Below are 14,004 nucleotides of genomic sequence, written 5' to 3'. Positions count from 1 at the left end.
TATAAACGGAATACAATGATTTGCAAATCCTTTTCAACCCATATTCAATTGAATGCACTACAAAGACAAGATATTTGATGTTCAAACTCATAAACTTTATTTTTTTTTTGCAAATAATAATTAACTTAGAATTTCATGGCTGCAACACGTGCCAAAGTAGTTGGGAAAGGGCATGTTCACCACTGTGTTACATGGCCTTTCCTTTTAACAACACTCAGTAAATGTTTGGGAACTGAGGAGACACATTTTTTAAGCTTCTCAGTTGGAATTCTTTCCCATTCTTGCTTGATGTACAGCTTAAGTTGTTCAACAGTCCGGGGGTCTCCGTTGTGGTATTTTAGGCTTTATAATGCGCCACACATTTTCAATGGGAGACAGGTCTGGACTACAGGCAGGCCAGTCTAGTACCCGCACTCTTTACTATGAAGCCACGTTGATGTAACACGTGGCTTGGCATTGTCTTGCTGAAATAAGCAGGGGCGTCCATGGTAACGTTGCTTGGATGGCAACATATGTTGCTCCAAAACCTTTATGTACCTTTCAGCATTATTGGTGCCTTCACAGATGTGTAAATTACCCATGCCTTGGACACTAATACACCCCCATACCATCACACATGCTGGCTTTTCAACTTTGCACCTATAACAATCCGGATGGTTCTTTTCCTCTTTGGTCCGGAGGACACGACGTCCACAGTTTCCAAAAACAATTTGAAATGTGGACTCGTCAGACCACAGAACACTTTTCCACTTTGTATCAGTCCATCTTAGATGAGCTCAGGCCTAGCGAAGCCGACGGCGTTTCTGGGTGTTGTTGATAAACGGTTTTTGCCTTGCATAGGAGAGTTTTAACTTGCACTTACAAATGTAGTGACCAATTGTAGTTACTGACAGTGGGTTTCTGAAGTGTTCCTGAGCCCATGTGGTGATATCCTTTACACACTGATGTCGCTTGTTGATGCAGTACAGCCTGAGGGATCGAAGGTCACGGGCTTAGCTGCTTACTTGCAGTGATTTCTCCAGATTTTCTGAACCCTTTGATGATATTACGGACTGGAGATGGTGAAATCCCTAAATTCCTTGCAATAGCTGGTTGAGAAAGGTTTTTCTTAAACTGTTCAACCATTTGCTCATGCATTTGTTGACAAAGTGGTGACCCTCGCCCCATCCTTGTTTGTGAATGACTGATCATTTCATGGAATCTACTTTTATACCCAATCATGGCACCCACCTGTTCCCAATTTGTCTGTTCACCTGTGGGATGTTCCAAATAAGTGTTTGATGAGCATTCCTCAACTTTATCAGTATTTATTGCCACCTTTCCCAACTTCTTTGTCACGTGTTGCTGGCATCAAATTCTCAAGTTAAAGATTATTTGCAAAAAAAAAAAATGTTTATCAGTTTGAACATCAAATATGTTGTCTTTGTAGCATATTCAACTGAATATGGGTTGAAAATGATTTGTAAATCATTGTATTCCGTTTATATTTACATCTAACACAATTTCCCAACTCATATGGAAACGGGGTTTGTATTATTATCCTTGTGATGCCTCCACGGTTTGATTTTACATTTTCTCAAATACAAATCAGCAGGTACCAATAGATAAGGAACGTTGGTTTTGCATAATAGAGCCCTAAAATGCTGGAGTGTCTATAGTGGGACTGAACAGATTTCTGAACCGCTATCAATATCTGTCCAGGCAATGTTAAGTGGAGATGAACTCTGTTCATGCACTTCATCTTTGACATAATCAGCTCCACATGACATTGCTGAGCCTTGTGAGCGATGTGGAATGACTAACGCAGGGTTCAGAGAGTATGGGGCATTGAACCACCTGATTTTGGCGGTCCACTCCCTGTATGACCAGTGTCAGAGCTTGGTTCACATTGCCGGCAATAAGTCGTACCCCTTTCCAGTAAGGGTTGTAATCAGCCAGGGCTGCCCTTTGTCGCAGATTCTGTTCATAACTTATGTGGACCAAATTTCTAGCAGTGACGTGCAGTCACTAGAGGCAGGTGAGGCCCCGCCTCACCTGCCATCATGGAAAGAAAAAAAATGTAAAAAGAAAAAAAAAAATTAAATTGTTATATGTATCCAGTGATTATACTATAAAGTTATTTTCCATTTAACTTCACCAGTTTTAAATTATTTTTATTCAAAATCGCTGAATTTTCACATTTGCCGTTCAAATACTGAGAAGAGACGGTGCGGTGAACAGCAGCCAGTTGAGGCACGTCACTCAGTGCCGCAACATGGATTGCGCAATGACTCGGCTAACTGCTGGCCTGCTGTGCAGTGAGACTGTATTGCTATATGAACTATATTATACATTTCCATAGTTTAGTTAGCTGAGGTATATAATGTACAGTGTACTTTGTCAACAACTGTATGTGTGTAACGTATTTCTTGTGCTGAGCGATCATAAAACGGCTGCAAAAGACGCACTGGCTGAGGCTCGCCTCCTGCACCCCCGCCGTAGAATTGTTATATCAACTAAAGCCCACACTTAAACTTTCCACGTGCAAAATTTTATCTATTTTAAAAATGTATTTCATAAGAAGCCAAAAAGTGCAAAAACAATAATGTTGGTGTTGGAGGAGTTGTGAATGACTGCAGGGACACAACATTAGATACACCTGCAGACTGCAGGTGTACCTAATTCACAACTCCTCCAACACGAACATTATTGTTTTTGCACTTTTTGGCTTCTTATTAAATAACTTTTGTAACCTATTTTCATGGGCTTTCCTCTTTGTGATGTTAAGTTCCTGTTATGCGCTGTTATACAGTATATGCCTTGAGCTCTTATTTTGAAGGCCCTAAGAGCGGAAGTGATGTCACGTTGCGGAGGTTTTTGAAAGAAGGTAAATAAAGTGGTCCTCGTGTAAACTGGAGCCTCCGTGTTTGTTATTTTGTGGTTTCATACAGTATAGGCGACATTTATAAACCCTCGGTTACACTTTTTTAAATAGATTCAATCTTGCACGTGGAAAGTTTAAGTGAGGGCTTTAGTTGCGGCGCATGGACTTAATTTCTAAGTAAAGGTAAGACCATGATAACGTTTTTTTTATTAAATGTGCTTTTTTGTGTGCTACAGTTTGTATGTGTAAAGTTAAAGTTAAGTTAAAGTACCAATGATTGTCACACACACACTAGGTGTAATGAAATTTGTCCTCTGCATTTGACCCATTCCCTTGATCACCCCTTGGGAGGTGAGGGGAGCAGTGGGCAGCAGCGGCGCCGCGCCTGGGAATCATTTTTGGTGATTTAACCCCCAATTCCAACCCTTGATGCTGAGTGCCAAGCAGGGAAGAATGCTGGTATGAGCTTTTAAACATAACCCGTTAACTACTGCCAATCTAATGGTGAATAAGATACTCTTTAGGGTTCATATGTTTGTAAATCTGACTGTGATGAAGTCAGTGCCTCACCAGCCATCAACCTCACCGCACGTCACTGATTTCTAGACACATTTAGGGTGTTGAGGAGATCCGTTTTTTTGGCTGTGGGACTGCATCTCTGCTTTTTGCAGATGATGTAGTCCTGCTGGCTCCATCGGGCCGTGATCTTCAGCTCTCACTGGATCGGTTTGCAGCCAAATCTGAAGCAACTGGGATGAGAATCAGCACCTCCAAGTCCCGAGTCCATATGGTTCTCCATTGGAAAAAGGTGGGCTGCAAAGAGATCTTGCCCCAAGTATAGGAGTTGAAGTACTTGGATCATGAGTTTGACTAGCATCTGCGGTGATGCGGACCCTACATCGGTCCTTTGTGGTGAAGAGGGAGCTGAGCCGGAAGGCAAAACTCCTAATTTACCATTTGATCTACAGTAAATTCCTAAACTCACCTATGGTCATCAGTTTTGGGTAGTGACTGTTAGGACAAGATTGTGGATACAAGCGGCTGAAATTAGTTTCTTCTGCAGGGTGGCAGGGCTCTACTGTTAGAGATAGGGTTAGAAACTCTGTCATTCTGGAGGAACTCACAGTAAAGTCGCTGCTTCTCCACATCAAAATAAGCCGGAAGAGGGGGATCGGGCACCTGGTTATGCACCCTGGACAACCAAGGCTCGGGGAAGACCCAGGATACGTTGCAGAGACTATGTCTCTCAGCTGGCCGAGGAACTCCTCGTGATCTCCTGGGAGAAGCTGGTCGAGGAAGCCTAGGAGAGGTAGGGTCTGGGCTTCTTTGCTTAAACAGCTGCGCCCATGTGGATTATTTCAATCCAAATCTAATAGTAGCCTGCTCAGTGGTCTTGTGGTTAGAGTGTCCGCCCTGAGATTGGTAGGTCGTGAGTTCAAACCCCGGCCGAGTCATACCAAAGACTATAACATTGGGACCCATTACCTCCCTGTTTGGCACTCAGCATCAAGGGTTGCAATTGGGGGTTAAATCACCAAAATGATTCCCGAGCGCGGCCGTCGCTGCTGCTCACTGCTCCCCTCAGATCCCAGGGGGTGGAACAAGGGGATGGGTCAAATGCAGAGGGTAATTTCACCACACCTAGTGTGTGTGTGTGACTATCAGTGGTACTTTAACTTTAACTTTAATTGGTGTACTCAGGGGGTTTATCATAAAAACTGTGTCACTGTCCAAAATATATGTGTAGACACACCTGTAAATGGTGTTTACTATTATTACAGGAGGAGGTGCTGCAGGAGCAAGAGAGGATGAAGGAGGAGCACGTCAGAATCCAAAAACGCAGTGAAAATCTTCTGTCAGTTATGCAACAATTCAAAGGAATGTAAACATGACATAGTGTGTAGGTTGACCAAGAGGTACTAAAAGGACAATACAAGACCAAAGTATGTAGACACTTTTAATTGGGGAGTGATGTGTTACTGTGTGTGTTTTCATATTTGTCTGTATTGTAAATCAGAATAGAGATACCGTATTTTTCAGACTATAAGGCGCAATTAAAAGCCTTTCATTTTCTCAAAACTGGACAGTGCGCCTTATAACCCGGTGCGCCTAATGTACGGAATAATTCTGGTTTTCTTTCCGACCTCGCAGCTATTTTAATTGGTACATGGTGTAATGATAAATATGACCAGTAGATGGCAGTCATACATAAGAGATGCATGTAGACTGCAAGATGATGTCAGTAAACAACGCCAAACCTTTAAATGTTCCATTGAGAATATAGAACATTACACACGGCGCTCCAAAATCTGCGAAAATGTTTTAGTACGACTTTGGTTAGGTATGAAGCCGTACCGCTTGATGAAATGTCAACATACGAGTATTATTATGGTGTGTGTACAATGACCGCAAAATGGCCCCCATTAGCAGACATATTACCTAGTGTTTTGTTTTGCAATGTTATGCAAAACCAACTTTTCTTACCATCTGCTGATGTCTACAGTATTTGGGATTTGCATAAGTCCTCAAAATTTACGCGCGTCCGTCACTGTAGTCCATAGTTGATAAGCTTCTTCTTTTTCTCTATGTTCTTGTTAGGGGGAATTCAGCTGTTGCCATTTCTAATATAAAGTAGCGAAAAGTTCTAACCATACTTGCCAACCCTCCCGGATTTTCCGGGAGACTCCCGAAATTCAGCGCCTCTCCCGAAAACCTCCCGGGACAAATTTTCTCCCGAAAATCTCCCGAAATTCAGGCGGACTCAGGTCCGCAAGGACCTGAGTCCGCTTTCCCACAATATAAACAGCGTACCTGCCCAATCACGTTATAACTCTAGAATGATGGAGGGCGAGTTCTTGGTTTCTTATGTGGGTTTATTGTTAGGCAGTTTCATTAACATCCTCCCAGCGCGGTAACAACACACAACAACAGCAGTCACGTTTTTGTCTACCGTAAAGCAGTTCGTCTGCCGTAAACAGCAATGTTGTGACACTCTTAAACAGGACAATACAGCCATTTGATGAAAGCAGTTTTTGTGCGTGCCACACAGCAATGCATCATCAGAGAGGGTGTTCAGCATGGTTAGAAAAATAGTGACAAAGAATAGAACAAGGATGGACAATTCAACCCTTAACTCAACAATGAGTAGATGAGTGTTATGTGTGTATATATGTGTAAATAAATGAACACTGAAATTCAAGTATTTATTTTATATATATATATATATATATATATATATATATATATATATATATATATATATATATATATATAAAATAAAATAAATATATATTTATAGCTAGAATTCACTGAAAGTCAAGTATTTCTTATATATATATATATATATATATATATATATATATATATATATATATATATATATATATATATATATATATATATATATATATGAAATACTTGACTTGGTGAATTCTAGCTGTAAATATACTCCTCCCCTCTTAACCACGCCCCGCCCCCAACTACGCCCTCCCCCCCACCTCCCGAAATCAGAGGTCTCAAGGTTGGCAAGTATGGTTCTAACTTATAGCTATCATTACAGTCGCTATGAAAGCGCTAAAAACCACCGGTGTCGTGAGTTTACATTATTCACCCAAGGAACTTTAGTTATCAGAGAGTTCCGTTCAGACGGTTTTTCACAGGACAATTAGTCCACACAGGAGATGTTGCTCCGTTGTTGATTTAAGTAAATTCCGAATGTCATTAAAACAGTTAGCTCCATCTTTTGACACTTCTTCCACCCCCGTCCTTGCACGCTACACCGCTACAACAAAGATGACGGGGGGAAGACGCTGCGGAAGGTGAGCCACGTAAATAAGACCGCCCACAAAACAGCGCATCCGGAAGCGACTGTCAGAAAGCGGCTTGAAGATAATCTGTAAAACATAATCTATGCAACCTTTTGACCAAAGAACCACCATTACATGTTATGTAGACCACAAGGAAACGTTTTAAATTTAGGGGAAAAAAATGTGCCTTATCATCCAGTGCACCTTTTGTATCAAAATAGACCTGAATAGACTCGCTCATCGGCAGTGCGTCTTTTAATCAGGTGTGCTCTATGATCCGGAAAATACAGTGCATATTTACAAAGTCAACATTTTGAATATTGTGTGCTTTTTCAATACACATTATTGGCCTGATCTACTAAAGGTTTGTGTTGACTAAAATACGTGGAAACGTGCAAAGCTGATCTATTATACTTGCACACAGAGGATTGCATTGCATCTCTATATGAGTGCAATTCATTTAGCGTGTCGGTCTTCATGAATGTGCAGAATGTATGCCGATCATCTGAACGGCCACAATGCTGGGATTTATCAAGAATAAATTTGAACTGCGAGCACTGTCTTTGATTGGCAAGTTTGAAAAGTATGTGCAAACTGACACAATTACACACACGGCTGTGAGAAAGGAGGCGATTGCTCAACATGCTTGTCAGCCTATATGAACTGTCAAACATAGAATTATAAGACATTGTCTAATCATCAATATCATTTTATAATTTCATAGCTGCTGGATGACTTGGACTAGACTTTTTTTTTTAGACTGCCTTTTTATTGTCATTCAAATTTGAACTTTACAGCACAGATAAGAACGAAATTTCGTTACATAAACTCATGGTAGTGCAGGATAAAAAAGCAATAATGTGCATATATAAATAAATAAATGTATATAAATAATATATATAATATATATATAAAATAAATAAATATATATAAATAAATAAATAGATTACTGTACAGATAAATATATTGCACTTTTTCACATGCGTCCATGTTTATGGATGTATGTTATATTATCTTTTTTATTCCAGCGAGTTAATCCATTTTGGGGGGAGTCGAGGGGATAAATTAATTTAATTATGGGCTGATTAAAACAATTTTAATTGGTACGTTTCTGTTCTCTTTTTGTTGACGTTAATTTTTTCATGTAGAAGATATATTATTGACATGTCTCCTATATGTGAAAAAAACGTACTGCAATATGCATTTTTTATATATATTCTTCTTCACATTCGCAGTTAGTGTCGCACCCTCTACCATGACCGCACCTTCAGTCGGCAAAAAAAAATGTCTATGCACTGCTTCTAAATTGCCCATAAAATATGGTAGATGTCTGCTATGGAGGTTAATTAGTGTATTTATTATGAAAGCTTTGTTTTTGACACTGAATTTATGTAACTTAATTTTTTGCGTTTGAATTTTGTGAGCTGAATTTTTCCCACATCAAATTATTCTGACAGTTTCAATATAAAAAATGTTAGCAAAATATGTGTTTTAAAATTCAGTGTAAAATACAGTGTACAAAAAATGTGTTTTGAAATTAAGTGTATGAAAAATTCAGTGTATAAAAATTTGCTGATTCAAAACACAAGACTCACTTAAGGTAAATTAAGATTTCAAAGCAGCCTGCTGGATGTTTGCAAATTATGGAAATGATTCCAACGGTTAGAATCTGAACTTTTGAGTAACGTACGGTTACTAACCATAGGGTTAGGGTTAGGGTTAGGGCTAACCCTATCCCTAACCATAGGAAGTACGTCACAGAAGTTCCATGTTTCCGTGTTTATGAAGCAACAAGCCTAACACACAAGTTTGACGGTCTGTCACGTAACGTCTTGTTATGTTTCCTTCGTTTGTGTTTATTTTCTGTATAGCATTGTTATTTTTGGTTCATTTTCCTTCATGTCTGCCAGAGCACTCTTCCCCCTCACCTGCCGCTCTATGGCAGCCTGGCCACACCTAGTCGTGGTTGTCATTCAGCTAGCTTCTACAAATGCCTGCCTCGGCCTTTCGTCACGACTCAAGGATTGTTTCTGTTACAGTTAGCTGCATGCTGTGTGCATGACTGCTCGTTCTGTATTGAACATCATTAAATACTTGTCTTACCTGCACGTCATTCTCCTGTCTCCTGCATCTTGGGGTCACGACTACCGGAGCCATGCGAGTACGTGACAGAATCCTTGAGCCAGAAAGTGACCTCGCGGAGACGCCTGTCGGTGACAATTTGCCAACGTTTTGGACCGCACATTTCTTGGAGGATATTGTGGGTACTGCCAAACACCAAGACGCTGAGAAGGCTTCTGTTCTCAAGAAAAAGGGGTTTATTTAACAAAGGCGGGGGAGGAGGGAATAAATGTAGTCAACTTAAATCATCCTCCCGGGCAGGGTACTTTTCATCAGGCATTTCATTGCACTAGATTGGTCCAACACTGGTTGCCTGATAACAGATAAAGCATCAATAAGTCCACACAGTATATACATCAAGCATTCTGTTAGAAAGAAGGTGGAGTGTGCATCTTACCGCCCGACAGTATCCTATGCAGAGGTAGAGTGAGCCCAGGTTCAAGTCGCTGCATTTATGGCTCAGGCGGATCAGAACCCAGGTGTCCTCCATTGGTGATTAGACACAGCTGTCATCATCTCGAGCTGATTGAGAAAGACTGCAGGTATGTACCGCCCCTCAACCACTCTGCCTAGGGCCACATGTCTGCTGGGCTGAACCTGGGCACACCTCTTACCTCCGATAGGATGCTGGTCAGCCTGGCCTCATAGCGACGATCCACAATATGAAGGCCAGGTTTGTGCCGTTCTACCCCTTGCAAGCTCGCTCCCTCTCCCTTTCGGCATGGCCGCCGCCTACTGCGCTGCGACCGGATCGGCCGCCGCCTCTCGCACTTTCAGTGGGACTTCCGACGCCGTTTCCTGCCTTGACTCGAGTGGGTCTGCCGACACAACCATCTGCCTTGTTTCAAATGGGTCCTCCAACGCCACCATCTGCCTTGTCTCAAGTAAGTCTACCGACGACGCCACGTCCAGCTAGTCCGCCAGCCTGGCCTCTTCCTGCTAGTCCAGTGATGGCTCACCGCGCTGTCCATCCTGGCATCCTGTTGGGACTCTGCACGGTACGTGTCGTTGTCCCTCCTCTTGGCCCCCCTCTGCCCTTACCTGGCTTCTACAGCGGGGGATGCCACCAACCAACAGATCCTTCCTCCAATAAAGGGAAACGTCTGGCATCCGCTTCGTAAGGGGGTGGCTACTACTATCAGCTGTGCGGCGGAAGACTCACAGCTCTGCTCATCATAGCAGATGCCGCCATCTTGCCCAAGGACACACAATAGCGGAAGGATGGGGGATAAGTTGATTGGCAACACTAAATTGGCCCTAGTGTGTGAATGTGAGTGTGAATGTTGTCTGTCTATCTGTGTTGGCCCTGCGATGAGGTGGCGACTTATCCAGGGTGTACCCCGCCTTCCGCCCGATTGTAGCTGAGATAGGCTCCAGCGCCCCCCACGGCCCCAAAGGGAATAAGCGGTAGAAAATGGATGGATGGATGGCTGAAACTGTGTAGCATTGAACCAGGGATACCTGCTAAATGTTTCTGACAGGACGTGGACCTTTTCGCAGCTTACTGCGAGGATTGTTTTCCCGAGACGCAAACGGACTTGACCGGACAAGGCTTGCAGGTAAAGACATGATTTAATCTTTACTATAAACTACAAAAGGGTACAAACAAAAGGCGCTCACAGCGGAGGAACAAAACTTGGCGCAGGTAACAAATCTAACACATGGGCAGAAACTATGGACATGAAACAAAACTTACTTGGCAGAGCATGAATCAATGGCATGGACAGCAAAATCAGAGTATGAACAATGTCAATCCAGAGTATCAGAGTATGAACAATGCCAATCCAGAGTATCAGAGTATGAACAATGTCAATGTCGCCAGGACGACTCACTGGCAAAAACAGGCTTAAATACTAGTCTCTGATTAAAACAGGTGCATGAGTCGAACACATGAGACAGGTGAAACTAATCAGTCGTCATGGAAACTAAAACAAACAAGGGTGCACAAAAACAGGAACCAAAACCAACAGAACATAACTAACCAAAACATGATCTAGACCAGTGGTTCTCAACCTTTTTTCAGTGATGTACCCCCTGTGAAATTTTTTTTTAATTCAAGTACCCCCTAATCAGAGCAAAATATTTTTGGTTGAAAAAAAGAGATAAAGAAGTAAAATACAGCACTATGTCATCAGTTTCTGATTTATTAAATTGTATAACAGTGCAAAATATTGCTCATTTGCAGTGGTCTTTCTTGAACTATTTGGAAAAAAAGATAGGTTTTTATTTATATTTATAAAGGATTTTTGAATTGTTGCTATTTTTAATATATTTTAAAAAAATCTCACGTACCCTTGGCATACCTGCAAGTACCCCCAGGGGTACGCGTACCCCCATTTGAGAACCACTGATCTAGACCACCGATCATGACAGTTTCAAACCACACTTTGTTTGTCCATTGCTTTTTTTGGACTCATATTGAGCCAGCAAAAGTAGAAAACAGCTGTAAAAAGGCTAAACCACAACACTTAAAATGCACACAAAGTAGTAATCAGCACAGTAGCTAACAACAGCACTGCTGTGCTGACTGAATGAGCACCGAAGAGCAATCAGCCCAACCACAATGGATCTGCTGTCTGGCACAAAATGGGACGATGAAACAATCATACACTGAGACAAAGTTTTGTACAACAATGCATATTGTTATTCGGTCTGTGGCTCGTAAATCAAAAGTTGTGTATAACGAGGGGTTCGTAAATCGAGATTCCACCGTATGCTTACGCTGGTTGTATGTTTATGCATGGCCTTAACTACCATTGTGGACAAGAAGACGATGCAAATATACTTTGTGTGGGACATCGTGTGCGAATTACATCACAATGCGGTGGATCATCCTGCCTCAATATACAAAACCCAAAACCAGTGAAGTTGGCACGTTGTGTAAATGGTAAATAAAAACAGAACACAATGATTTGCAAATCGTTTTCAACTTATATTCAATCGAATAGACTGCAAAGACAAGATACTTAACATTACAACTGGTAAACGTTGTTTTTTTTTTTGCAAATATTAGCTCATTTGGAATTCGATGCCTGCAACATGTTTCAAAAAAGCTGGCACAAGTGGCAAAAAAAGTCTGAGAAAGTTGAGGAATGCTCACCAAACACTTATTTGGAACATCCCACAGGTGAACAGGCTAATTGGGAACACGTGGGTGCCATGATTGGGTATAAAAGCAGCTTCCATGAAATGCTCAGTCATTCACAAACAAGGATGGGGCGAGGGTCACCACTTTGTCAACAAATGTGTGAGCAAATTGTCAAACAGTTTAAGAACAACATTTCTCAACGAGCTATTGCAAGGAATTTAGGGATTTCACCATCTACGGTCCGTAATATCATCAAAAGTTTCAGAGAATCTGGAGAAATCACTGCACGTAAGCGGCAAGGCCCGTGACCTTCAATCCCTCAGGCGGTGCTGCATCAAAAACCGACATCAGTGTGTAAAGGATATCGCCACATGGGCTCAGGAACACTTCAGAAAACCATTTTCAGTAACTACAGTTTGTCGCTACATCTGTAAGTGCAAGTTAAAACTTTACTATGCAAAGCGAAAGCCATTTATCAACAACACCCAGAAATGCCGCCGGCTTCGCTGGGCCCGAGCTCATCTAAGATGGACTGATGCAAAGTGGAAAAGTGTTCAGGTTTGACATGTCCACATTGAAAATTGCTTTTGGAAACCGTGGACGTCGTGTCCTCTGGACCAAAGAAGAAATGAACCATCCGGACTGTTATAGGCGCAAAGTTCTAAAGCCAGCATCTGTGATGGTATGGGGGTGTATTAGTGCCCAAGGCATGGGTAACTTACACATCTGTGAATGCACCATTAATGCTGAAAGGTACATACAGGTTTTGGAGCAACATATGTTGCCATCCAAGCAACGTCTTTTTCATGGACGCCCCTGCTTATTTCAGCAAGACAATGCCAAGCCACATTCTGCACAACAGCGTGGCTTTGTAGTAAAAGAGTGCGGGTACTAGACTGGTCTGCCTGTAGTCCAGACCTGTCTCCCACTGAAAATGTGTGGCGCATTATGAAGCCTAAAATACCACATCAAGCAAGAATGGTAAAGAATTCCACCTAAAAAGCTTCAAAAATTGGTCTCCTCAGTTACCAAACGTTTACTGAGTGTTGTTAAAAGGAAAGGCCATGTAACACAGTGGTAAAAATGCCCCTTTAGCAACTTTTTTGCAATGTGTTGCTGCCAATAAATTCTGAGATAATGATTATTAAAAAAAAAAAAATAAAGTTTCTCAATTCGAACATTAAATATCTTGTCTTTGCAGTCTATTCAATTGAATATAAGTCAAAAAAGGATTTGCAATGTGCCAACTTCACTGGTTTTGGGTTTTGTACAATCTTTGGTCATGCACAGCTGAACCCGCTACAACTCCAGACAACATCGTTGCACAATGAAGTTCACTTTTACTTTAAACATCATCCGTTCCGAAATGTGCCGTGAACATGAAATTATACTAACGTCACGAATGTTGGTTTCACCTAATGAAATTGGCGTGGAACGCTTTCGGTATAACACTGTCATGTCAGTCAGGTGCCGCCCCGCCCTAAACGCAGAACACTCGCTCTGCGTAGAGCTTCGCTATACATGAGGGGGGGGGGGGTGAAGTTTTGGCTGAAGAGGTGCATGTCAAATGTAAATTATTGAATGACAAGGCGCTTCATATACAATTTTACCCAGAAGTATTCTTGGACATGTCATGATTAACAGACATTTCTCCCCCACGTCAATCACGGGTTATTATTTGCTTGCATAAATAAAAATATGTGTAGGAAAACACCCCAATATTTGGATATAAATGCAATTTGGTAGTCAGAATGTCATACAGGCTGTCAGAGTTTGTAGGTGCCGAACCCCAAGATGCAGAGAAGGCGGAGGGCATTGTACGAGAAAACAAGATTTAATGTTCATAAAATAAAGGAAAAAACACAAACCAGGAACTAGGAACAGGAAACAGGATGCCAGGAAAACAGGAACTGGAAGACGAGGAACAAAAAGACAGCAAGCTACAAAACATCTACAATAAATAGCTTACCGCTACCGCTTACAGCTACACTGGCATCGACAAGTAGGAAAGACAATAATCCAGCACTGACTGGAGGAAAAGGCAGGTTTAAATAGCAGCTGGCTGATTGACACCAGGTGTGGCCAGGTGCCAATCAGCCACAGCTGCGGGGAAGCAGCACTCAGGG

General features: G+C 41.8%; 1 protein-coding gene across 1 annotated transcript in view; it reads left to right on the top strand.

The window, feature by feature from the left end:
• LOC133619797 (uncharacterized) overlaps positions 1-4,918 on the top strand; it is a 47,977-nt gene extending 43,059 nt beyond the window's left edge. Inside the window, exon 18 of the mRNA XM_061981057.2 lies at positions 4,645-4,918. Coding sequence (XP_061837041.2) covers positions 4,645-4,749 — 105 coding nt within the window. The 3' untranslated portion in view covers positions 4,750-4,918. The remainder of the gene's footprint in view (positions 1-4,644) is intronic.
• The last annotated feature ends 9,086 nt before the right edge of the window (positions 4,919-14,004 follow it).

Source organism: Nerophis lumbriciformis, linkage group LG20 (genome assembly GCF_033978685.3).
Source record: "Nerophis lumbriciformis linkage group LG20, RoL_Nlum_v2.1, whole genome shotgun sequence".
Classification (NCBI taxonomy): Eukaryota; Metazoa; Chordata; class Actinopteri; order Syngnathiformes; family Syngnathidae; genus Nerophis; species Nerophis lumbriciformis.
The sequence above is the reverse complement of the archived record's forward strand: the minus strand, read 5'-3'. Positions and strand labels throughout refer to the sequence as shown.